Genomic DNA, 25,696 nt, shown 5'->3' on the forward strand with positions numbered 1-25,696 from the left:
AAAACGTCACAGTGCAGATCCAGACGAGAGCTAGCGTGACACCTCAAGTGTATGCTCGGGATTTGGCCGTTACAGCTGTCCTCTGCTTTGTTGGTGAGTAAGTCACACCAAAATTAAAAATAATATTACAACCTTAACGCAAAAAAACAATCAAACTGGTAAATGAGGTCATTCTGTTGCTGTTTATCAGGTGGCATTGGCTTGACGCTGCTGGTCGTCCTGATCCGCTATCAAGTTTCTCGCAGACAAAAAAGAAAAGAAATTCCAAAAGAGCCGGATCCGGAAGAAGGCAGCGGACCAGTGAGCAACTTCACTGCTAAACATCATGATGTCGCTGAGAAGCCAAGGGAATTCTTTTTGCAAGCCCGCCAGCTATTGGACAATGAAAGCATACCATGGGACTCAAGGACAGACAACTATAGAAGACAAGTTGATCATAGAGTCAGCTCTATTGAAGATGAGGCAGATTCCATGTGTCCAGATTGCGAGGTCCAAGGATTAAAGCTAAATCGCTGGGACGACAGGATGAATGGGGTCATGGAGAAAGCGCATGAGGGAGACAGGAGACTGAGCCGGCAAGACATTTCGGCTCCAGACATTCCTCACAACGTTCTCTCTCGTGATAGCTGCAGATCTTCATCTCATCAACGGAAACATCATTTCATTCCTACACCAGAAGCCCTTGCTGCTTTTTACGCAAAGAATGAGATGGGGGTTGAGACAAGGCAACCTGCAAGATTGCATTGTAACAGTTGCCTTCGGACATTCAAAAATCATCCTCACGTGAGAGACACTTCAGCTTCTCACATCAGCAATAGAAGGGGGATTTCTGACTACGACCGGTTTGATGCAATGAATGACCAGGACATCCCAAAGCAAAGAAGAAATGTAACCTTCGATACTGAAAGAAGGCATCAAGGAAAGTCAAGGAGGACCGATGCGGCCAAAAAGCCCAGGAACATGGCGAGAGGAACAGAAAAGAACCACCAAGGAAAGCTACACTTACCCTTTGGAAAGACAAAAGTCCATCCAAAAAGGAAACCTGAGCAGGATAGGCACAAGTCCAAGAGGAGAAAGCAGAGTGAAGGCGGAGAAAGCTCAGGTGAACAATCAAAAAGAAGCAGCGAGAAAGCATCAAGGAGTGATGATGGTGAGGAGAAGAAGGATGGAGGAAAGGATCAGAAGGTCAGTCGTCTTTCCCTCCAGGAAGAAAATCTTTTCATCAACACCACAACCTCAGCGGGTGGCTCACTGGTACCTCCTGCTCCTACGTCACCTAAGATGCTAGGTAGTAGGTCCATGTATTTAAGTGGAGCTTCAAATAGTTTGCAAGAAGGCTTCATATCCCCCGGGACAGCTCTTCTAGCAAATGCAGAAAAGGACAATTCTTTGCAGACTGCTCCACTTCACGCTTCCCTGCCTGGAGGACTCGAACCCAATGCATCAGTAAATTCTTCTCTTCACCCAATTCTCTCCCAAAGCCCACTTGACAGCTCTACTCTTGAACCAAGAGAGAAGTCAGACCCAAGACTAGATGAAGGCTTCTGCACTCTGGCCTCTGGATCTGAATTGCCAATAGCGGCATCTCAAAGTTTAGATTGTTTTAAGAGCGAGAATGGGACTGCAACAGACGGTCTGCTAGACAGCAAATCTGTCGCTGGAAGGCCTGAAATGGAAGTTCAAGCCGTGTCTGGAGTAAGCACGCTGGCTGCGGATGTCTTTCCAGAAGGTGCGTCCACACAGAGCGCATCCTCATCAGGCAGTGCAAAGGCCACCACCTCTCCTCTGCTGCAGCAGGAGTACCTGGAGGAGGAAAGTGGCTCCTCTTCAAGGAGGAAGTTGAGGCTGGTGCTCCCTGAGAAAACTTCCAGCCGAGAACCCACAGCACTAGAAAAGAAGATCCGGTAGTTGCTCAAACCTCTAGGAAGATACAGAAAAGATCATCAAAATGCTCAGAAAGAACTTTTGGAATTCAAATCATGTTTTAAGTGGTGTTCATAAAAGAAATGTTGCGTATCAACCTCTTCAAGGTATTAGAGAGGATCTTATTTAGAATGTAATATTTCCTAGATTTCTCCCCACATACCACTGACATTTGGAGAAGAATGGGGAGGAGGTACCTGCACGTAATTATTATTCATCTGGGTCACTCCACATACCTGATGGATGGATTCAGGAACTGCAGTATCTACTTTTTGCCACTAGAGGGCAGTGTTTACCTCTTTGTCCATGAACTGGAGCTCTGGATGGATGAGTCCAGTTAAAGACCTGTCAAACCTCAAAAATACCATGTAAAAAAAATCTGCTGACTAGAGCTGCGGGGTATCTTCATGTGCTCAATCCCATCTTCATTTCAAGTGCAAAAGCTCGAATAAAAACGAAAGATACATACCATTGCTACTGTGATATAAGAAAAACAACATCAAGAGTCGGGAGGAACGACTGCACATCAATGCAGCGCTGACTTTATTCTCAAACACAGTTTTAGAATCTAAAAATAAGAAAATCTTCATGTTTCTTGCCCAGAGTCAGTCCTTTTATCTGCCAAAACCCCCACATAAAATACAAAAAAAGATACAAGGTGAGCAAGAGAGAGAGAAAGAGTCGCTCTCTTGGTCATTAACACGAAAACAGAACGTGATTAAAAACATTTCAACACAGTCAACAACGCAATAGTTATAGGTTCATAAATAGCCTCTGTGCACAGAGAAGTAGCGATGCCAAGAGAGACCATGCAGCACTATCAACCACTCCACTTCAGCTCGCTCGCTCGCTCACTCATTCACTCACTCACTCACTCACCAACGCACACACACACTCGAATTTAGGGTCCAAATCAATTTTGGAAACAGACAGACATACGTATGTATACATGGAGAAGGAGCTGTCATCATATAAACCTTTGAATTCCCCCTCATAATTATTTGACATTTCAAGGACTAAAATACTGGCACTGGATTTGTGCCCAACAGATGTGAGAGAACAACGTGGGCTTGTGTGTGCTGTGCTCTTTTTACTTTGGCTGCAGCCGTACTATTCTACTGTGATGGAGGGAAAGAAAACCAATGAACCCGATTTAAAAAGGGACACCGTGAACAATTACATTACGGCTTTATACAAGCGCTCTTCGGAGCTTTTTTAGAACTGCTAATCCAGTCCAACTATACGAAAAGAAAGAGAAAAGTAAGTTTTTTTTCTCTGTAGGATGGACTTTTAGGGAGTGTCAGGGCCACACTGAAAATACAAAAATATAATACAAGAAATGTCCGAAAATAAAGACACCGTTTAACAATCGTGAAGTTGGAGTGGAAGGGAAAAATATTCAATTGTGATGGAAAATGGCCACATTATTCGAGTAATATTGTTGGATGTTAATTGTAAAGGTTTTTTTTGTTTTTTTTTGAACAGTGTGACCCTAATATTCCTTTGTAGCAGTTGGCTAGAACAATGGCTTTGTAAGAGCTCATCTATTCCATTATATACAAGCTTCGCTCTTGTGAGCCCAGACTGAAAAGCTCTCCTTTGTGGAACGCATCCTTTCAGTCCAAATCGATATACGTTGAAGTAGCAGATCGAATTCAACCAGTCTAAGTCATCTATGTGCAGGAGCAGGACGTCGTCGGGTCTCTTGACCGCCGGTCCTACCTCTCAAGGATACGGGAAAGTGGCGCCGCTATACACATGCTCCATTTAGTTTCGCCTATTTGCTGTCAGCTGGACTGTATGTACTCTACGGTATATCATTCCGGCTAAACAAATATTTAGTCAGGACTTTTGTCTGGTTCGTGGGGGCCGTGCCCCAAGTTCACTTGAGTGCCTGGCTCTCGTTGAGGTCCCGCACTGGCAAAAGCAGGATGTCGATGACGTTTGGTTTCGAATTAACTCTGGTACAAAGTTTTATCTCGCTGAGGACCTCTGGAGGACAGAAGACAACATTGAGGAGAAAAAGAAACAACAGTAAGCAAACCTTCATTTGGTGCATCTTAGAACTTGAATTCATGATTTCATTTGACTTCACAATGTTTCGGAATACGGGCGGAAGACATCTTTTCCTGCTCGTAATCCATTGTGCATGCATATTCAACTTTTGAGTGGTTATCAATGAGCACTATTTTCCAAGTGCATTGTGGGTGGTTTTGAGGCTCCCTGGACATTCGGACACCCCTACAAAACGGATAATAGCGCACAGTGTGCATTTACGGACACAGCCAATATGTATACCATTACGTTAGCTTTTTTTTTTTTTTTACCTTGGGCTGGAACACAATGACGTGTTGGCCCAGTTTTCACGTGTTTGCTCACGGCCATTAAAAATAAAAAAATATTAGCTGTGGTTTGATTTTTTAGATTTTTTTTCCCCCCCCCTGCCAATCTGCATCCATCTCCCAAATCAGTCATCTGACTTCCCAGCAGTGTGGAATGCAACAATAGACACAAGGCACACTTCCTTGGACTTGTGATGTTCCCTGAACACTTACCCGTTGCCATGGTAATCAGCGCTCCAGTCAAGAGACGGGTGATGGCCGGCCATGTGTCGACTCAGCTGGTGGTAGTCCACTGATGATGACATTACCCCTCCGCCGCTATTCATCAGACCCCCTCCGATTGGCTGATACTCCGGCTGGAGGGAGTAGGCCTGCAATGCAATCAAATAAAAGAAGGGAGTGAACAAGCATTCCGAGAAAGGCCAGCGAGCGGCGGACGTCGTGTTCCGCAAAGTTTTGTGGGTGTAAAATAGTTACACAGTTTGGAGTGTGCGGGATGAGGAGATAAGAGAGGGAGGAGAACAGGAGTTCATGTCTCTAATGGCAAGATACTTGAAGAGGAAAATCAGCCAATGCCGTGGAATAGATGTGTGTGCCTGCCTGCGTGTGTGTGTGTGTGTGTTTGTGTGTGCTCACGGCCAGAGAAAGGAGGCTGAAAGGGAAGTTAATCGGAGTGTTGTGTGTGTGAAAGAGGAGGACAGCAGGTGGTTGGGGTCTCCCCCTCTCCTTCTCTACCTCACCTATTCATCCTTTGTTGAGCAAATTCTTCTCCTTCACTCCTTCACAAAGACCCCATCTGCCTCTTTTGTCTCTCCGTCTTTCCCTCCCCCCACACGATTCCCCTCACTCGCCACTCGGAGAAGAAGAAGAAGAAGAAGAAAAAGTTTGGAGCTCTGCGACATTGTTCTCGTCCTCTTTTTGGGGGCCAATCCATACACAGGCACACCATTTTCCCAGAGAAGTGAGAGAAGATCGGATCTTTTGAAAGATAAAGCTGGTTTGACGCTAATGTGTCGGCTGGGGAATCGCCGTCGCTTGCTACCTTCATCCATTTGATGCTGCAATAGTTCAATGTTGCCCAATGTATCAAATTTGGAAAATCTCGGAGCGCTCTTTCGATGCCCGCTCATCTCTTTTCTTCAAAGAGCAAGAATTTGACTGAATATGGTTCCAGGCACTGACCTGCGTGATGGCCGGAGAGTGCGTCATTCCCAGCGAGTGAGCGCCGAGCTGCTGGTGCTGCTGCTGCTGCTGGTGATGGTGATGGTGCGGACTGTGCAGCCCCCCCAGGTGAGCCTGGCTGTGGAGCGGGGGGCTGACCTGGTGAGGCGGGGTGGAGGCTTGCACCACGCCGCCGAGGGACAGAGCTCCCGGGTGAGGCAAACTGTGCCGTGGCACAGTCCCGCTGGAGGACAGGCCGTGCAGCTGCGGGTGAATCTGAGCGTGAGGCGGGGCCAGGTGAGGGTGTCCCAGGCTGGGGCTGGAGGGATGGTGGCTGAGGTTGGACGGGTGAGGGTACGCCATGTAAATGCCCGGGTGCTGGTGGGCGAGCGAGCCGGAGGAAGGGTGCGGCCCTTCGTAGACGGACGCCTTGGAGGTGAACATTGAGGCGGAGGAGGAGGAAGAGGGGGAGGAGGAAGAGGGGGGCGGCTTCATCTCAGGATCGTTGTAACTCTGAAGGACCGAAGAGACAATCGCTTGGTTGTCATGTCCGGAAGGCATCGCAATGTGTGTGTGCGCCTGCGCTGTACCTGAGAGACCAGACTGGCCCTGTAGGCGGCCAATTGTTTCAGATACTCCTTCTTTGCGGTCTCCGTCTTCTTCTTATAGACCTTCAGGCACAAAGAGAACATTCCATGCTTCCACTCAAATCGTTTTTTGCATGTAATTGAACTAACAAGCACGCCACATACAATGACAGAAATGTCAGTGCTGACACGCGTGTTCTCCAATTGATCGGCAACTACTTCACTAATTGTCAAATTGTCCAAAAGGAAATGATGTAGGTTATTCTGTGCAATGGAAGGTGAAGGGATTGACATTTAGGATTTTTGCTGGGGCAATAACCACCTCACCTGTTTCTGTTCCTCTCCCAGGCCATCCCACATGGAGGCCACGATCTTTGATACCTCCCCAAAGGTGGCGTTGGGGTTCTGGGCTTTAATGTTGGCCTGCGTGTCTCGAAAGAACAAGGCGTAGGCAGACACTGGCTTCACTGGCTCATTGGGATCCTTTCGCTTCTTCTTCTTTGGTGTCTTGGCTTTCTTGGAGATGTCAAACGATGCTGGTCGTTTCTCACCTCCATTGCCCTGCTAAACAAGGATGACCTTGGTCAACAAATATACATAGAGAGAGATAATATGCTTTCTCCAGAACCTTTTTTTTTTGCAAATATTTCCATAGGTATGCAATTCTTGTGTGGAATCACAAATTTGGAACTATGACAGTAATCACAGTCAGCAAACGGCATTTTGATTCATTTGGAATCACTCCTCTATACGCTGTACTTTTGTTTCATTTCAACTATCGTTCATCATTTCCTAAGGATATCCAGTCATTACGTGAACTGTGAATTTTTTTTAAAAGAAAAGTATTTCCTGGTCATCTCATCCAAAAAGCTATCATTAAAACGTGAGCAAAAAACTCCACAGCTTGACGTAAGCAGCCACCTTTTAAAGGTGCGGAAGGGAATTTTAAAAAAAGCAATTTTCCACCTTGCCTAAAGCCAATATTACCTTCTCGTTTTCCCCATAATACCCAGGGAGAAGAGAGAGGGAGGAAAAAGCTGGTAAATATTATTCCACAGAACTGTAATTGTTTCATTTCCTCAGAATATCAGCAATAACATGTCTCACCCAAGAGGGAGAGAGGGAGTTGATTTACATTTACTTCATGTGCAGCGTATTATCTCACGCGTGCACGGGCACACACACACATCGCACACAAAAGAGCTGATTGGTGTTGGCACTATTCAGTGTGTGTGTGTGTGATTTTTTTTTTTTTTTACCCTGAATCCATCATCATTGTCGTCCTCATGTACTGAGCTGGACGGAGACGGCGTAGCCGATTTACTTCCGGGCGGGGATGGAGAATTGTGGGTGACCGAGTTTCCACCGAGTCCCAGCTGGGTTTGGTTGATGGTCGATAGCTGAGCGGCCTGGTTGACGCCTGATGGGTTTTTGGGTCCGAGCGCCGCTTCGATGGGCTGTTGGCTGCTCGTGAAGCGGGAGTCCGAGTTTACCATCTGCTGCATCTGCGTGAAGGCAACGAGTTACCACGGTTAATTGGAGCAAGTTTCAAGTTGACACTTGACACTTTTACAACTTTATGATCTAACTTCAGTTGATAAACAGAATTATTCTTCCAGTCACTGCTTGATATGGTGCAATCAAAACAACATTTAAAATGTCACTCTCCAGCCCCCCCACCCACTCAACAGTTTGGGGGAGCCCGGGACAAAGGGTTAATGGAAACAGGAAGTCAGACAGACATGACACCTAAATGATGAACGCATTTTTATGATATCAACTATGGAACTGCCTGAGCACGGCCCCTATTGGTCTGTTCTACTTGATATGATTCGTTCATCTTCCAAAACAGCCTGAACTGGTCACCAGCCAATCGCAGGGCTACTTGAAATCAATTCAATACGGAATCAAACTGGGTTTGTGTTTCTGCTCTTCTTTTGCCTGAGCTCCAAGTCCTTTTTAAAGTGCCTGACACTTTTCACATCAGCTGTGAATGAATGTGCAAACACCAAACAGGTACTTTTCTCCAAACGTGTGAATAACATTGAAATCTGTGAAAAACGATAAAAGTGCGCCAGAAGTCGACAAGGAGAATACAGCGAAGACCGGATTTGACAGGGAATGCCCACATTTGAGATTTTCTCCACCCGGAGCGCATAGCTGGAACAAAACAGCAGAAATGACAGGTGGATGTGAAAATCTGCCCGGGCAGAAAAATACCACAACTGCGCCTTTCTGACCCGAAATGAGCAGAGCTATTTAAAGATGACGACGCTTCAGATACAGAACGATAAGATCATTCAAGAAATGCCTGATTTACATTCAAATCAAACAGAAAATCTCAAAGAAGAACTTGTGAGCTCCAACCCACTTAAAATACAAATCCAAGTGCAACATGTACTGTATGAGATCAAACGGCAATATACTGACTCAAATGTGGCTCATCGTGACCTCTCCAACAGAAACATCTCATGTAACCATGGCAACAGGGCAACCTGCCGCGAAGACAGGCTATCTCGAGTCATTCATTTCATCTGTTAATAGTCATGCGCAAGTACATCAATATAGTTTTATTACCCATGGCTATAATGCCTCCCTCCCTATGCAATGCATCCACCTTCTTTACAATTTGTTTGACTGCTATTTACATGGCTTCGTACACTTGAATTGGCCCACGTGTGTCAAGGCAGTCATCTTTTAGTGCGCGGTGGCTGTTGTCTTTCAAAACAACTGCCGCCCCCAGAGACAATGAATTTAATAATAAATCTTGACAACAAAATGTCTGCACGTCTGACCTCATTGATACACATGAGAGCGACCGCTTTCACATTTTGACAATAAAAGTGAAAGGAAAGGTTAGAAATAATCATAGTAATAAATCAAATAGATTGTGGCCTCATAAATTGCTTTCGCACTAATCAGTGTCATATGAGTGAGTCATCACCGCGTTACATTTTCGGAGGAAAACAAAAGCGATGGTACCTAATGTCTGGTGGAACATTGACACCTCATATGGCATATATCTCCATGAATGTAGGTCGATACAAACGTTGGCACTTACGAAGCTGACGCCTAGTAGCGGATGCACGCATGGTGTGCTGTGGCCCTTTTGGGAACACATTACCACAAGTTGATTAGCGGCTGCGCTCTCTGAATACATATGTGCTATTTCGATGCAACCCCAAACGTCACAATGACACATTTGTGTGAACGCCATAATGGAGTGGAAAATATGAGCTGTGGTTTGCTCGCATATGGTGGCTTGAGCCTCAAACTTGGCCAAAACGCACATTGAGTGCTCAATTTGTTCCATTGTCATGATTATGACACTTGACACACACACGTGCTATCAAATAAAATTGGCTATGTGTTCAAATATACAGTGAAAGGGTTGTAAAATTGCCTTTTGAAAAGGTAACATTTCTTTTGGACCTAACTGTACAATAGATTAAAAAAAAAAAGGCCATGATAGGCATCGATCAATTCCTAAATCATCTGTCAATCAACTGATTGTCAAAAATATCCATATTTGTGAACATTTATAAAAAAAAAAATAATGACACAAAAATATCTTTCATTTGAAGGTTGCCTCTTCCTCCTTCTGTCCATGTATCAAAAATGCCCTTGAGCTTCTCCCAATTTGTAGGTCAGCACCTTGCACTGGTGCTCTGCTCTGCTCAGCTCTGCTCTAATTCGGTAATTCAAGTGCTTTTAGTTCACAACACAATTATCTCTGAATCATTACAAATACGTCAAAGCCCTTAATATGAACTGTCTTACCTTGGAAACACACAATGACTGGAATCGCTATACTGCTCTCTCCACCTCCATCAGGCTGAGCTAGGCATAGTTGCTAGGCAACCATAAATCATAGACTGGCAGTAAATGTATAGTAGCAAGGGGATATAAAAGCAAGAAATGAAAGAAAGACAGACAGACAGAAAAGGGAAAGAACTCGGATAAACAGTCAGTGTCGGGCCAGTGCAATAAATGTGTATTAAAAGGTGAGACTGATGAGTAGAACTGGAATGAAAAGGAAGTATCAACGAAAGAAAAGATGGGCACATCACCTAATTCAAAATTATGTTGTTGTTTCCACTTTCGGTAGTGTTTTTTCTTTTCAGGGTCGCAGAAGTTTTGACTCATATAATAAGAGCTATCACAATAAAAGCAAAATGCCATTGTGCCTCTCACTCACTCACCACTGATAGAGTATTGGTCATGGCTGAGCCATCTGGGCTGTATGTCCCCCCGTCTTGTTTCAGCATGGACGCTCCTTCCTGACTGGCAGGCATTCGGGCCCGATTCATACCCTGCAGCTGGTAGGGGTGGTGTGGAGGAGCTGAGTTGCCGCCGCCGCTGCTGTTGCTATCCAGAGGTCGGTAGGGTCCAGTGGAGGAATCGTGGGGCAGATGAGGAGGCAGCATGTGGTCTGGAAGTGTAGGGGGGTTGATGGGTGGAATGTGGAAGTCTTCATCACCCAAAGCACCCATTGAGTAGGACTGAAGACAAGAGGGAATAGGTTCAGTCACATTTTTTACAATCCAGTTGTCAACATGGCTAATGAAACTGCAATATACATACATACATACATTCAGTCCTATAGTCGGAAATCTAACGATGGAAAACAAATTGAAACCGGGGAAGGAAGCATCAGCCTCGGGCATATGCTTTTGGAGGGCGGGAAGTGAAACCAGAGAAATCCTTAACCACAGCAGACCTGATTTTGTCCACAATCTGAATTTCATCTTTCGCTTGACCCAAAGCCATTATTCGTTCTTATTTTATTGTATTTTTCAGGGGAAAATGGATTCTTTTTCTTCTTCTATCAAACCACCACAAACAGTTTGGTTTATAGGGAAACTGTAAGATGACTTGGGGCATTGGCTCTATCGTGAGAGAAATGAACATTCCCAAGATTGCGTACGACAAGTGACCACACTGTCATGAAACGTTACGGCCGGAAACGATAACGAGCGGGATGTAAACATAGTCATAATAACGTTGTCTTGTAGTATTTCTTTCTTTCTCCCAGTCATCATCACTAATGATAGGATCATCCTTAAGAAAGACAAAAACAGCCATTTATATGAAAATACATTCAAGTTCCGACACGCTGAAGGAGAACTATACGCGCTTGATTATTCTGAGAGCACAAGTGAAATGGAGTGAGAGAATTGCGCAGGAGAGGAGTGAGAGACACGAGGGTTAAAAGAAAGAGGCAGCGTCGGAGAAGCCCTCTCATACTAATCTGACAGAGGAGATCTTTTATAGAGACTGACAGCTTTTCTGCTTGGCTGGCCACACCAGTCTCTCTCTCAGACTCTTTTGCTCCTCATCTCTCACCATCCTTCTAGCCCCTCGTTGGTTCCCTTGCTCTTCTAATCTCATCCATGATTTCTCTTTCATCTCTCTCACGCTTTTGCCAAACCGAATGCAATGTTGACTGCTGAGATGCATGACTTGCTGGATGATGGATATGGGCACTGTGGAATAAACGGTCACAGTGCAAAGAGGAGATTTCTCATCTCACAATGAAAGCTGAGCGATACATACAAAAGAAAAAAATAGAACATGTATGTTTATAGAGGAGCTACTATGTGTCACTTCAGTTGCTCTTCATAAACAGTCAAGCTCATTACGAGGAAGTTGAACTGTAGCTGGCCCCATTTTAGGCATCTAATTTGTTTTTTTTTCTGAAACTTGTCACATTGTGACAAAGATGGCCAGTCAGAGATTGAAGAGATGGATGGCGTGACCAAATAATGTGTCAATCATTTTGAAGCACACTCAGCCAGCACCCAGTCCTATTGCGCTTCGTTCTTTTCGGCTAATTATTGAACTCGACGAAAAACAGCCCTCCAGACAAATCAAGGGTTAATTCATGTAATCGTCGCTGACCAGAGCCCTGGCAATTGTGATGCAAAATGGCCGCCCCATGTGATGGAATATAAACAAGTCATTCCATTTTGCTGCTTAATGACTTCCCTTTAACAGTGAGGTCATTAAAGAAATTTGCCATCAATGACCTAAGTTAAACTTGTCAGCCTGGTCGGTCAGTCATCAGTTCAACAACGTTACCAAGTTCACCCTGTCCTCCTTCCATGTCATTTGTGAGCTTAAAAGGCCCGTCCGTCTTTGGAAAAGCAACAAGTCGAACTGTAATGTCCTCTGCTCAAATGACACTTTTTGCCAGTCTGTCGACTGTGTGCGTTCAATCACGTCTTCGTGTTGTGCATAAATTACCGCCCCTTGTCTCTCTCCTCTTCCATTCATTTGGACACAAAAGCCATTGCTGGGAGCTTCCAGAAAGACTAATGTAGTCAGGATTAAGTCCTTTTACTTATGTTGTGTTCTCATTATTTGCACATTTCCCACAAGTCCATGTTTTCAGCACCAGAAGACCAGATGGTCGCAAAACTGCACTTTTAGATCTGATCAAGTGAATGTTGTTTATGTTGGACTAAAGAAAAAAAAATGTCCATCTGATTTTGTCAGTGTGTGTGTCTCGTTCTCAAGGGAATCTACTTTATTTTAAACTGATGGTAAAGGCTGATTAGCCTCAGGGTGGACCTCAAAGCATTCTTTGAAGCTCAACAAAATTGTTTGTGCATAGAGACGCTGCGCATTGGATGAAAGCCTGATTGACATTTCTTTCATTCCATTGTCAACACCATTCTCTGCTGTCAAATCATTTGTTTGAGGTAAACTACAGGCTAGAAACAGCAAACTCATGAGAGCTTGGGAGAGAGAAACATTTCTTGCAAGCAAGTGGCAAGAACTAGGGATGGGCAAAATAATGTATTGTCCGATTGAATTGGGACACTTGCCTTGATTGATTGCATCTTGAAGTCAATGAAGCCAAATGGAGCTTTAACAATTTATGTGTACTGTACATTGTAAAGTGGGTATAAATAGCATATATAAATGTGTTGTTTGAATATCAAACAGGTGCGAGAGCTTCGACAAAAAAAATGCTTTGCTGTAAAGTCCACTTGTGCATTGAGATACAAGCGGCCGCTCTGTCAATTTGTTTTTTTTCCCATGCTAGCCAGAATTTGACATAGCAACTTAAATCAACTCACTTACCTACGCTGCAGTCGTTCTTAAAAGTGGATTGTTAGGCTTTGTGCTTGAATCCAAAATTTTGTTTTCATACTTTCTGTCTTCAATTACTTTTGGTAGTTCGGTTATTTCTAAAGGATTTCATCATCTAATGTTTGATTCACTAATAACACCATCATCAAATATTAGGATACTGGTTCATGACTGTTTGTGTGTGTGTGTGTGGGGGGGGGGGGGCATTTGTGTGCAATCACCCAAGGCAGACGGTGTGTCTCGGGCAAGTGCACGGCGTCTCTCCGCCAGTGCTGCGAGGAAGGGTTAGGAGGTGTCACCTTGCTCAGGGGCTGAGGGGGCTGCGGCACACGAAACTATAGGAGTCGCAAAGCAAAAAAAGAGAAAAAAGAGGCCAGAAGAAGGTCAAAGGTCAAATAAAAACACCAAGAGGAACAGCAAGTATGTTTCGATTCTAACAGCACACATCTTTTGACTTTTTCCTGAACTGGATGTTAACTCTTTGGTGAATAACACCAACCTGGTTGTTTGAAACGTAGTCAAGGCCCGTTTCTTGCATATTCAGGAACATGGTGTCTCCTTCCAACTGCAGGGAAGACAGGACAAGCACGAATGTCATACGATGAAAACTCTCACACACAGTCATTAGAGTGATCAGATAAATGCAGGCATCGAAAATATTCATTTGGAATTGAAAAGCATTTTTTTTGCATATTACCAAGTGCAAAGCTGGACAAATTCTTGCATGCAAGGCGCCACAAAATGTGCTCAAGATAATGACAGCTTTTATGGAGATCTGTGTTGCCACCCCCCCTTCCCCATCACAGCCATCACAGAGACTTTGTCCTCCATTTGCTCTTTATAGGGACTATATCTTTAATTCTTATTTTCTCTTGTCTTGACAATAAAGCAGACTTTGACTTTGAAAAAAAAAAAAACTGAAATGCTCTCACACTTCTGGCCAGACCTTTGTAGATTATATTGGCATCACCTAGGCTGAAATATTATTGCTGGGTGTATACCAGATGTGAGAAGCCAAGAGTCTACTCGAAATTTGATTCGGTATTTGTTGTCATGTAAAGCATTTCATTAGCCATCGAGTAAATACATGCATGTTCAAAATAAGCAAAGCACATATAATTAGGAGTTGAAATGACACCCGTCAAATTTCAATGTCATCTTTACTTTCTTATTTTTGCCACATCTATTTATGGTGTGACTGTGGCAATATTGGACTTCTCCTTTCCTGGGCCTGCAGTGCAGTAAAACTTTGATGTGTGACAGACACACTGTGGCGAGCGCTGAACAGTCTCACAAAAACTGCCGGGACAAGTCAGAGTGACGTGGATTAAGGCTACACACATAAAAAATTTGCTTTCACAGCAAAAATTCGAACTACAACACAAAACAAGCAATCATTTGATTGTCAGCGCTTGATCTCGTGAAAATATTCAAATATGTTTTGCTTGGAAAACAGACACGTGGATCCTAGTTTGAACAGGTGGGGAGAAGTAAAACAATCTCATGTGTGTGTTCACGCACACAAACACAGGTGTAACTGCCTCATCCATTTGCCAACTGCCAGCTATTATGCAAATAGGGTGGTGTAGGTTTACAGAGCCAACAGAAACCCCAAGGAGGATTGGGATCAGGCTGATACAGAACTGGAAAAATCACTTACAGTTTAGAATGAACCTAACATACATACGACTTGCCGAAAAAAAACTTCCCTGTAGGACGAGCTGAAAATGGAGACGGATGGGCAGACAGACACGTCCATCATTCAAAAGCTTCCAAATGAAAACAATAGACAGAATGTCAAATAATAAAACTAAATATAAAATAGACGGCTGCTTTCTTTGGAGGAGGTGCATGTTTACACGAGTGGAAAGGTTCTCCACATGCCAGTCAGTTGGCCTGCGCCGGACACTGCTTGCAGCTGCCTTTCGCAAATGCTATTTTAAGATGCAAAAGCAGGCAGTGCAGGTTTGATCAATCCCATCGTGCGGAAAGCTCTTACGTCCACATTTGGCCAATTTCATATTTTCAACAAATCTCCCATTATTATTATTTATTATTACTCTTATTATTTATTGTTTGTGCCTTTTTGTTTATGATGTTTTTTACTTTTGCGCTATGCTTGCTGGCTCCGTTATTTATTGTGTTATCTGTTTATTTATTATTTATTCATCACTCTTACTATTGATTGTTTGAATTTTGCCTTCTTGTTTTTATATTGTGTCGCGTACTTGTATGTCTATCGTGTTATGTGTCTCGTCACCGTGGGATAGAGAAAAACGTAATTTCGGTCTCTGTGTGTTGTGACATGTGGAGAGATTGACAATAAAGCTGACTTTGACTTTGATTTTCAAGTTATTTCTCAAATTATTCATCAGTCCAAAGATGCCATGTTAATGAGTTGACTTTTTCCTGAAAGGTGATACTGCCACAATTAACATTTTGAAAAGAGTAGCATATTGTGCTCCAGTTTGAAATGCACCGATACAATTATATTAGCAGGGACCTACAAACCAATGTCTTTCTCTTCATTTTCTTTTTCCTGAAACATGACAGTGGAAAGGATGTAGGTTTGTGTTGATGTCTCTTTCTGCCTTCATGCCAGCCTTTCATCATCTGTGTGCACGTCTATGAGTGCGTGTGCACGTGTGTGTGCACGTGGGTGTGCGTGTGTGTGTGGGAAAGCAAAGGTTTGAATAACAAGCAGCCAGTTAAGTGGGTCAGGGTCGGAGTTAAGGGGGAGAAAAGGGGGAGAAAGGTGGAGAGAGACTATTAGGATGACAAAGAAGGACAATGGAAAAGGGAGAACCGGGGAAGGTTTTCATACATGAAACATACACCTGATAAATAGTTGCAAAATACAACTTTGGAGTCAAGTCGCAAAATAAAATCGAGCATTCATCAAACCGTTTTATTCCTTTTCCACTTCAAAAGGGAAACCGAATGAAATCTTTTCAAACAGATGCAAATCTACTTTTAGATGTTCCCCCACCAACCATAATGATCTTATTGTTGTTGTTGTCAAGCTGCGTCCTGAAATGAAACCAGGATCAGACATGGGCAGACGTGCAAATAGCCCGAGACCGAGTTGAACCCTCAAGGGTTTGTCTCAATTTATTTGGCTGGTCTGGATTGCATAGATTTCAGTTTACTCTAAAGTGCATTAGAGAAGATAAATCAACTTAGCCCAGGCAGAAATGGCTGACTGAGCGTGCCCGTGCAAATGAGTGAGTGACTGACTGACTGACTGAGAGAAGAGATTCACACAGCTGTGATAGGTCAGCTCAACATTTTGTTTAGCTTTCTGGTCGCCACGGCAACAATATAAACACCATTTTTATTTGCCAACCCCCGATTCACTGAGTGTAGTGTGTAATGTGTGTACGCAATTTATGATGTTTATCCTTCAATGCGTGCAAATGGAAAATGGACAAATGAAACAGCCGTATATATATTTATGGCGAGAGATTTTTCCCACGTATGCGCCCGCGATTTTCATGTCTTTTTCCACCCCGCAAATATATTTGTGGTTTTCAAATCCAGGTTTTTTATTGTTGTGCGTGCATTGAATATGTGTAAAGATGCAATGCGTTTGTGAATCAGCAGACGCAACCCTAACGCCATTTTAGCAAGTTCTCCAACAATTGAACCGATGCAAGTTATTGTCACGCGTACGGCCCACCAAAATGCACCAATGATTGCGTTACATGATTTGATTGCAATATGTTTGTTTGGGAAATTAAATTCTGATAATTAGTCTCTTCTGGCAGCGCTCTGTCTCCCTCCATCTGTTCCCCTTGGCATATCTCCCCCCCCCGCAACTAGAAGACCCTCATCTCTGCATCTCTGCATCCTTGCGCTTCAACTAAAAAAAAAGAAAAATGTTTTTAGTTGCGTCCGTGAACAAGCGACGTGGCTCGGAGTCACCCAGTCATCAATGAACATTTGCAGTGTGGGTGGAGGGGTTCTTGGCGTTACGCCTCCTTATAAAAATCCCAGCCAACGTGGACAGACGGGTTGTAATTTAGTTTGGATTATGAGAGTTTGCGATGAAGACAAAAATACGATGCGGGATTGGCATTTAGGGTAAGGTCACGTTAACAGCTGGGACTTGACTGCCGCACTTCCTCAAAAAGCGGCCTCCGTTCTAATAAACACCAGGCCCAACCAGAGAAACTTCATTTCTTCCTTCATGAAAATAATGGTGACGACAATGTATATAATAATATGTAGAAAATACAGTTAACTACTAGAAGGAACTCTAAATATATCCAAAAGTACAATACGACATGCAAAGTCAAAACCAAAGCTGCCTGACTCACTTTAACTCTTAAAACAAGCATTTTTTGAAAACACAGATAGCTGACACAAAGTCTGGCAGTTTACATTGGAGAAATGATGATCCTATTTAAACTATTCCTGCTTGCCAGCGCCTAATGTACAGTAAATTCACAGGCCCAAGCGTGTGCAGATTTAGGATATTTGTGTCGGCAAATGAATGATGAAGTAGATACAGCATTGTGTGCGTGTGTGTGTGTGTGCGTAACTTCCACACAAGAGTGATCGTCACATCGCAGCAGCAGTAGCAGAATAAAGGATTTGCAGAAGCTCGCTATTTTTTTAAGGGTTGGAACTAGGTCAGATTTTTACAAGCCTTCACTAGAGTCCGGGTTATTTTGATTTCCATGTAGGGGAAACCAAATGAAATAGTTGAACTATATTCACGTTTATGACTCGACCTTGTCAGGTCATTTGTCATGTGATTCAGCATTAGAATAATTGCAATTATTCTACCAGTCTCCAGTTAAAGGCAAGCAGGGAGACCCGAGCCAATCATGTTGAGTTTCACGATGGTTTTGGTGGAATGAAAAAGCCAAATCCATTGCCATGGTTTCCTTCACCCTATTGACATGATCCCTTCTCCCCATTTCTACACTGTAGCTGTGGCGCGCCAGAAATGACGACTAAAATTGCAGCGCTTTAATCTATCAAGCAAACCGATTCTTTCAACATTTGCTCTTGCGTCCGACCAATCATAGCTCAATGCGGTCGGTTCACTAAATGACGAAAATGTGCTCAAGCACATTGAGCTGGCTGGCTGCCGGCCACATAGTCAACTGCTCTCATCCCTTTTTTTTAATCACAGTTTCTTGTGTTTATAACCGTGGTAACAGATGCGTACCAAAGAGGAAGGCAATCTGTTATCTTGGACACTATTGCTACCGTAAAAAAGAAAAAAAAAGGAAAGAATGCACTGGCACTGTCAGTCAGAATTATTATTATATGCTTTGAATCCATTAAGTATTCAAAGAGCAATAACCCACGCTTGAGAAAACATTCCCATTAAAACAGTGAGCTCCATTTATTCTCACTCTTTTTAACTAAAAGCATTTGGGTATGACATCAAAAATAGAAGATGAGACACGAGAGAACATTTCAGTTTGATTTTTCTGGTGCAGGTTGTTTACATTTGCATCCGATATACCGTATTTTCCGGACTATAAGGCGCACCGGACTATAAGGCGCACCTTCAATGAATGGCCCATTTTAAAACTTTGTCCATATATAAGGCGCACCGGACTATAAGGCGCACCATGAATGCAATCACAACATAATAACTTGAAATAGTGAAAACAATCACTATATATCAGTAATGTTAATATCACACAACACACAAAATAAACATGTAAAGCTTACTTTAATAAGTACAAAACAAAACAGTCAGATAGATCAGTAAACTTTAAAAGTTCAAGTTCCATCCATCCATAATTCTCTATTTGGTCCATATATAAGGCGCACCGGACTATAAGGCGCACTGTCGGCTTTTGAGAAAATTTGAGGTTTTTAAGTGCGCCTTATAGTCCGGAAAATACGGTACTACCACTTAAAAGACGGATTATTTCGGACACAATTTTAGGTGAGCTCAACTATTGGGAATTTTAAATATAGGGTGTAAGTCTCGATTCTTGAGATTGATTTGACTAGTCTAGAACTGTTTCCCTTTTTTCCCCTCCTTGATAACTCTTTGAGTTTTTGGGGCCCTTATCACGCTACCTGATGAAAAATCTCCCAAAGCGTCTGGTTGCATCCGTCTTTCAATGTTTCCGAGTTCATTTTGCGACTGCCATCTTGACTTTCCTAAAATGAAGAGAAATGAGCCTATCCAAGAAGAGGCAATGTGAGCCCAAACCATGCCATTACCTCCACTGGGTCTTCTCTTCTCTTTGCTAAAAGTTCATCTTTGCCCCTTAAATGAAAATATTTCCTATGCACACACAGCTAAAGAGGAAACGTTATTAAAAAGCTTCTAATATAAATATTCCAGAAAACTCCACACATTGTTATCTTTTGCGCAATGAAATATTGCCTATATATATATATATATATATATTGAGGAAACACAATAAGACTCTGTAGTTGAACCAAGATAACAGCATGCAGGTTTGGAGTCGATCTTTATCTCAGGTTGAGAACCCTGTAATAATCTAATATGTAACGTTCCAAGAATGCTATTAATGCAAAGCCATCTCAGGAAGTCCAAACAATGTCCGGAGAAGCAGGACCAGAGTTGCCCTTTCACACATGTAGCACACAGGAAATTGCCTCTATCAGATGTGTTCTCATGTATTGGAGCGACTCTGTTTAGTTTACGGGGAAGGGGGTGTGATCCACAAAGAGAGCTGCAGCCGCATTCACCGAGTAGAAAGAACTCACATTTCTTGCATCTGATTCGTAACTATTCGGAAACTTGGGGAAAATCCTGCAGTAGCATCCATTAAAAAGCATGGCAAAAATGGAAGCATGTTGACGTCACGGTTCGATTCACGCCATTACAAATGTGCATTTCAAAACCATTTTTCCCTCCATCAGATATTGTGGAGACCATTTCTAAGGACGCCTCTTCCTACGATCACCTGAACAGTGAGCAGACGTGCAAACAAGTGAGAAATAATACAGTTGGATAGCAATCAATTAGCAAAGTAAACTCCCTCTTAATCATACTTGCCACCGCGGCCGGCGGTGCAAACGCAGTGCTTAATTGAATGGCTAATTGCAACTAGCGTAACCTCCAACTGTGACACAGCGAGTCTTACTCTTTTGAATATTAGCCCATTGTTAATTCATTCTATTGTCAGATCTTTATTGTCAAATCACAGCCGAGCCTCGTCATCGAAGAAAAAGGATGAATGTCCTTCCTAAATGTGTATTGGCCAGTTCCTACGTTGTGAAAGCGCACACTAATGCTATTACAAGCAGTCATTGACATGCAAATGGGAAATGAGCAATGAGGTCTGGGAGTGATAGAGTATTCGGTTCCGTCACAACTTTCTTTTTATACTTTTATTTAACGGAAGCCCGTATCTTCATGCATACGTGGCACCACACTGCCCCTTGTGGGCAAGGAGCACATGGCAGGCCAGCGTTTGTTTGTGTATTTATTTATAATTTGATATTATTTTTTGCCAATTTATTTGCTAGTAGTTAATGCAAGTGATATTTAAAGTTGAGTTTTACCAGAGAGTTTTGAAATAAATGTGCATGAATTGTGATTTCAATAAAAATACAAAATCATGAGTACTGTTTTGACCGTATTCGTTCGGCCAGCCCTAGCGTGTGCAACCTTTTTTTTTTTTTTGCAAGAATGCTGATTGAATACCAAATTGAGCACCAACCAGGTTGGGAGACGATTTTGTGTACCAGCTGAGTCAAGCCGGATACAACACAGCAAATTGCTTTTTTTCCCCCCTTCTTTTTCTGACACTAGAGTTTGAATTGCAGAAAAGGGACGGAATGTCTGCTCTGTGCACACATGACTTTGACATTGCACAGACTTTGTCCATAGCACCTGGTAAAGTCCAATCTGTTTCAAATCCAGCCGGTTGGGACATTTGCGTTGACACGTTCATCCCGTCATCTAAAAGACAAGTAGAATGTTGCTGTACTTGTGCAGCCTCAGCTTCACATTGGTTGTCATGGTTAATAATCACATGCATGATACGGAGTGGAATCTTGTAATTGTGTTGAGGATTGTCTCCACTCAAATGAAATGGAAAATCTCCCTCTGCAGCTTTGCATGAGCACATCTGGAGTCTTTTTCCAAACAAAACCTTTTTGGGTTCTTCACCTCTGATTGAGTTTCTTCTTCTTGCCACTTCTCCTCTCTTGCTGTCTCGCTGCCTCTGCGCTAGGCTGTTCTTTTCCCCTCCCTCTATATTTCCTCGCTCTCCGTTCCCCCACACGGTAATATGATCTCGTCTATCGGACCGACGGAGCCATGAATCAAAAGAGAAATATAGTACAAACCTTAGTGGCCCCACCCCCACTACAACCACACTCATCTGCAACATCCCTACCCCCAACAACCCGCTCTCTCTCGTTCTCTCTCTTTCTCTCCATTCCCTACCCCCCAACCACACAGCCCGCTCTCTCTCTCTCTCTCTATCCACAACCTCTATCTTCCATCTCTATCTTTTCTCAAATACGCACTCACTAACATCAGGGTGGCATACCTTTGTGCATGCTTCGATCCTGTCCACTCTTCAGAATAAAAGCAGCAGGTTGAAAGGATTCAAAGTGTCAACTTGCTATCATCGGAGATGATAACGACAATAATGTGGCAGTCTACGAATGCCCGCATCTCGAGGTCAGGGGTCAAGATTGGTTGCTGTGTCCCAATCAGGAATGGCGGCCACTAGTGTGTCATTCCGCCGTGCCTCTCTTGAGGTCTGTACATATTAGTTACACATGTAAGAGTGCAATAATACAACGTTGAACAGATGCTCCACTTGGTGCATAGAGCTGAAAGCACCTCAGATGATGCTTGCTTGCCATTTCAAACCAAAACCACTCACATATTCGTCTTGGAGAGTATAGAATGCTAGGTTAAAACCAACCTAATTTGGGTTCAAAACTGAACAGACAAAACAATGCATTTGTATGGTCAAATCACCCAAAGTTGGGTCAAATTGACCCAACTCCTTGGGTGCTTCAAATATTTAACCCCTGTAGTTTTACGTGTGTCGTAAATCACTTTGGCTGAGACTTATTTGAAGAGTGAGAAATAAAACACTGCAGCTGACTTTTGCTTCCTCAATCCCAAAGTGACTTGTGATAAGAGATGACCATAAATTAAATCCTGATAAATTTATGACAGGACAAGATGATGTTTGTTTTCCTTCTAGACTGCTGTTTTTTTTCTCAAGCAAAGAGTTGTGTATTTTTTTCCTCCATAAAACAACCACAGTATATTCATTTATTTGTTAATGAATGAATGAATTGATTTATTTTGGTAAAACAGCACAAACTAAAATCAAAGTTGACATGATTTTGATTTCTGCTGGAATGCTGGCATGCATGTATGGCTGTGTACGTGCACTTCTTTTTCTGTCTGGAAAACTTTCCCGAGAATCTTCTGCAAAATGACTCTGTGAAGCTTTACGCTCTGTTAGCTGTATTCTTCTGTCGCGCTTAATTACGGTACAGAAACACACTTAACCACAGTCGAATGACGGACAGACAAGCAGACGGACGGACGTCAGGACTCAGTCAGTCACAGCTTTCTGACCCTGCCTGACCTTTCACCTCGGCAAGGAGGGAGAAATGGCTCCTCAGACAAATGAACCAACCTAAATGATGTGCTCAAAAATCCCAAAGCACTTGAATCTACCATACTGTTTCAAGCACCCTAAAATGATATTGGCGAGAATCGAACAAAATGGTCAATGGGAGCTGCTTTCATTCATTCATTCCAGGCTAATAAATGAGCATTTAATTGGCAGATGAATGCACCCACCGTTCATTAAAGTGGGGGCAATGAGCAACACAAGAAGGTTGCTGCTCTCGTGTGGTGTCGTGTCGTGTCGTGTCGTGTCGCGTCGCCTACCTTGTTGGTTCCGAAGGCTGCTGGCTCAGGGTAGGAGAGCTGTCCCAGTCTGCTGTGCTCTGACGCGGACAGGGGCTGAGGAGGTGCTGGGTAAACTGTCACATCCATGGCCCAATATACATCCACTTCTATTCTTCTGCTTGCTTGCTTGCTTCTTTCAGCTCAAATAAACGGATGACTTTCTTTTCTTCTGTTCTTTTTACAAAGTTGGAGGTCCCTGAGCAACCGTAAGGAGAAACATCTACGAGACTCTCCGGAAACCCAACGCCTGCCTCTCTCTCTCTCTCTCTTTCTCTCTTTCTCTCTCTCTCTCTCTCGCTCTCGCTCTCTCTCGGTGATTTTTAGGAGGGAGAAATGAAGCATTCACAGAATCCCGCAAGTTTTGGAACAAGGGCTTCTCTCCACGCCGGTTTTCATGCTCCAATGACTGTCCGAACGAACTTCCGAGTCTACGCTGTCAATGAATGAATTGAAATTGCAAAAGTGTTTTAGCCAGAAGAACTCACTGTAAGACGCATGTCCACCTGTTTCCTTGATGGCCGCGAGGTTTTGTCTAGCCAGGATGAGATGCGACTGAATGCTGCTTGCTACTACACTGCTGCTCCGCTGCTGCCGGTGCCGGTGCCGGTGCCGGTACCTCTGCCTCTGCTGCTACCGCTGCTGCTGCTGCTGTTGCTGGCGCGCGCTGATCGGAGCTCCGGCAGAGCACTCATACAAAGAGAGCCCTGTCATCAAGCCAACATGGGTTATCATCAACGGACGGATGCGGAAACCATTTTGAATTTACCAAAATAAGAGGCGATTGTCAGTGGCGTTTGTTCGAATTGTGAAAATTCACCAACTGTAAATTATTAGACTGTATTTGATTTTCTTAATTTCGTAGCGTTTCTCCTGGCTGAATGAATTAGTGAAACAAATCAGTTTAGCCATAAAGAATGCCATTTTTTTAATGCGAATTTCACTTTTTTAATCCTTTACAGTAATAGGTTACTTGATAAATGTGTTGTTGTTTTTTACTTGCCCTGAAATATTACGTCTCATCTAATTTTAGATGGAATTTAAAAAGTCGAGAGTTTTGTGCTCATTTTTTTCCCCAATTTTTTCCTTTAGTCAAAGAACAAGCCCAGACTTGCATGTATCAAATCATGATTCATGACTGTATAGATGAAATACATCATTTATGACGACAAAGCTGTTTCAAAAAGAGGTTCACATGGCTAGGTGATTAATGAGGTGACAAGGAATAGAGCCTAATGGATACACAGACATTTTGTGTTCCATGTCCTGCTGGAAATTGGCGAATACGATGGTGGAAAAAAATAATAGCCCATATTACATACATCGCTTTGAGTAACTCTTAAAGATACCACGTCATGTCCCTGGGTGCATGTCATGATATTTCATAACTTACCAATTTTTGTCCCAATACTACATTTGAAGTATTTTGTTACAGCAGCCACACACAACTGAATACTTATTATGCTGGTAGCAGAGTTTTGATACAGCAGCTATCATAGAGATCGACTTCATCCGTCTCCATACTCTAAATGCAGCTTCCCTATTATTATGATATGGTTTCGACATGACATCATCATGTGTCGATTCAATTAAGATGCATCATCGGCACAGTATGACAAAGGAATGAGCAGATGGATGAATTGAATCATCCAAAAGATTGAAGACGCTGATTCGTGCTGTGGGTTTCTTACCACGTAATGGACAATTCCTTTTTTGTCTGCTTTCAACTTGTTTCACTGACCTACAAGCATCCACTATGAGAAGATTGTGCTGCTCGGGCAACTTTTCCCTGACCCTCTGTTGCCTCTGCTAATCAATGGGAAGCTTGTACACTCTGTTCTCCATATTCTGTATGGTGTGTGTGTGTGTGCATGTTCAGCTATTAATGCGTGATGGTGCAAGGATTACCAATCACAACAGTGTGTCTGGGTGTCTGCACTGGACTGGACTGTCTTCCCCTGTTCCTTTCATTGGACTCCATGCTGGTATAGAAAATCCCAATGTGATGAGAATTGATCATGAGCAGTGCTGCTTTGTCGTATCGTTTCATTTCTAAGACGAAAAGTCTAATGTACGGACAACCATGAAGCGCAAGTTTCAAAAGAAAGGAAATGCATATGTTACGTTTGACTTCATCAATGAAGAGAATGGGTGAATACGAACGACAGGATGAAACAAAGAGAAAGAGCGCTATTCGGTTCAAGCTAACATAGAAGGTTAGTTGCCCGACACAGATGTGCACGTTCTGACTCAGACGCACTCAGTGCACCGTTAAACAGATGGTCAAACACGCACATAAAATACAGATTTACTTCTTTCATACAGAGCATTACACTATGTTGGAGCAGAGCCGCATGACATATGTATGCAATATATGCACACACACACAAACGGAAAAATAGCAGCTCATGCATATTCGTGTTTATTGCCTACACCCATTAAAGTATCATTAAAATGCATGTCCTTAGATTTTCAATCTCCATATATGTATATACTCATATATATACTCTCTCTCTCTCTCTCTGAATATACATAGTGTGCTTGCCCATCCCCCACATGTACGCATCCATATATGCACTCCTCCCCTCTGAAAAAGGCATAATTCACTTCTGCAATCTCCACCCACCCCCACACATATTTCCTCTATATAAAATGCCACACACACCAAGGCACGTACACACGAAGCC

At 43.1% G+C, this 25,696-nt stretch overlaps 1 protein-coding gene across 2 annotated transcripts; it reads right to left on the reverse strand.

The window, feature by feature from the left end:
* Nucleotides 1–2,429: 2,429 nt before the first annotated feature.
* On the reverse strand, nucleotides 2,430–23,696 carry tox (thymocyte selection-associated high mobility group box). 2 transcript variants are annotated; one of them, XM_061296135.1, is made up of 10 exons: nucleotides 22,992–23,696; nucleotides 13,611–13,676; nucleotides 13,333–13,446; nucleotides 10,216–10,515; nucleotides 7,273–7,518; nucleotides 6,341–6,574; nucleotides 6,017–6,097; nucleotides 5,448–5,939; nucleotides 4,479–4,636; nucleotides 2,430–3,915 (listed from the first exon to the last, which is right to left on the reverse strand). In XM_061296135.1, the coding sequence occupies exons 1-10, from the start codon at nucleotides 23,097–23,099 to the stop codon at nucleotides 3,879–3,881; spliced, it is 1,836 nt and encodes a 611-aa protein (XP_061152119.1). In that variant the 5' UTR covers nucleotides 23,100–23,696; the 3' UTR covers nucleotides 2,430–3,878. The 2 variants fall into 2 exon arrangements, with proteins under 2 accessions (XP_061152119.1, XP_061152118.1); XM_061296134.1 differs by having other exon boundaries at nucleotides 6,341–6,577.
* Between the last annotated feature and the right edge of the window lie 2,000 nt (nucleotides 23,697–25,696).

This window comes from Syngnathus typhle, linkage group LG13 (assembly GCF_033458585.1).
Source record: "Syngnathus typhle isolate RoL2023-S1 ecotype Sweden linkage group LG13, RoL_Styp_1.0, whole genome shotgun sequence".
NCBI classification, from domain to species: Eukaryota; Metazoa; Chordata; class Actinopteri; order Syngnathiformes; family Syngnathidae; genus Syngnathus; species Syngnathus typhle.

Excerpts from the sequence above, each read along its gene's own strand:
- tox (XM_061296134.1), bottom strand. The coding sequence starts at position 23,099 with ATGGATGTGACAGTTTACCCAGCACCTCCTCAGCCCCTGTCCGCGTCA. Across the intron at positions 7,519-10,215 it reads TGACCAATACTCTATCAGTG|ATGCAGCAGATGGTAAACTC; the intron begins GTGAGTGAGTGA and ends GCCTTCACGCAG. Across the intron at positions 5,940-6,016 it reads GGGCCAGTCTGGTCTCTCAG|AGTTACAACGATCCTGAGAT; the intron begins GTACAGCGCAGG and ends TCGGTCCTTCAG.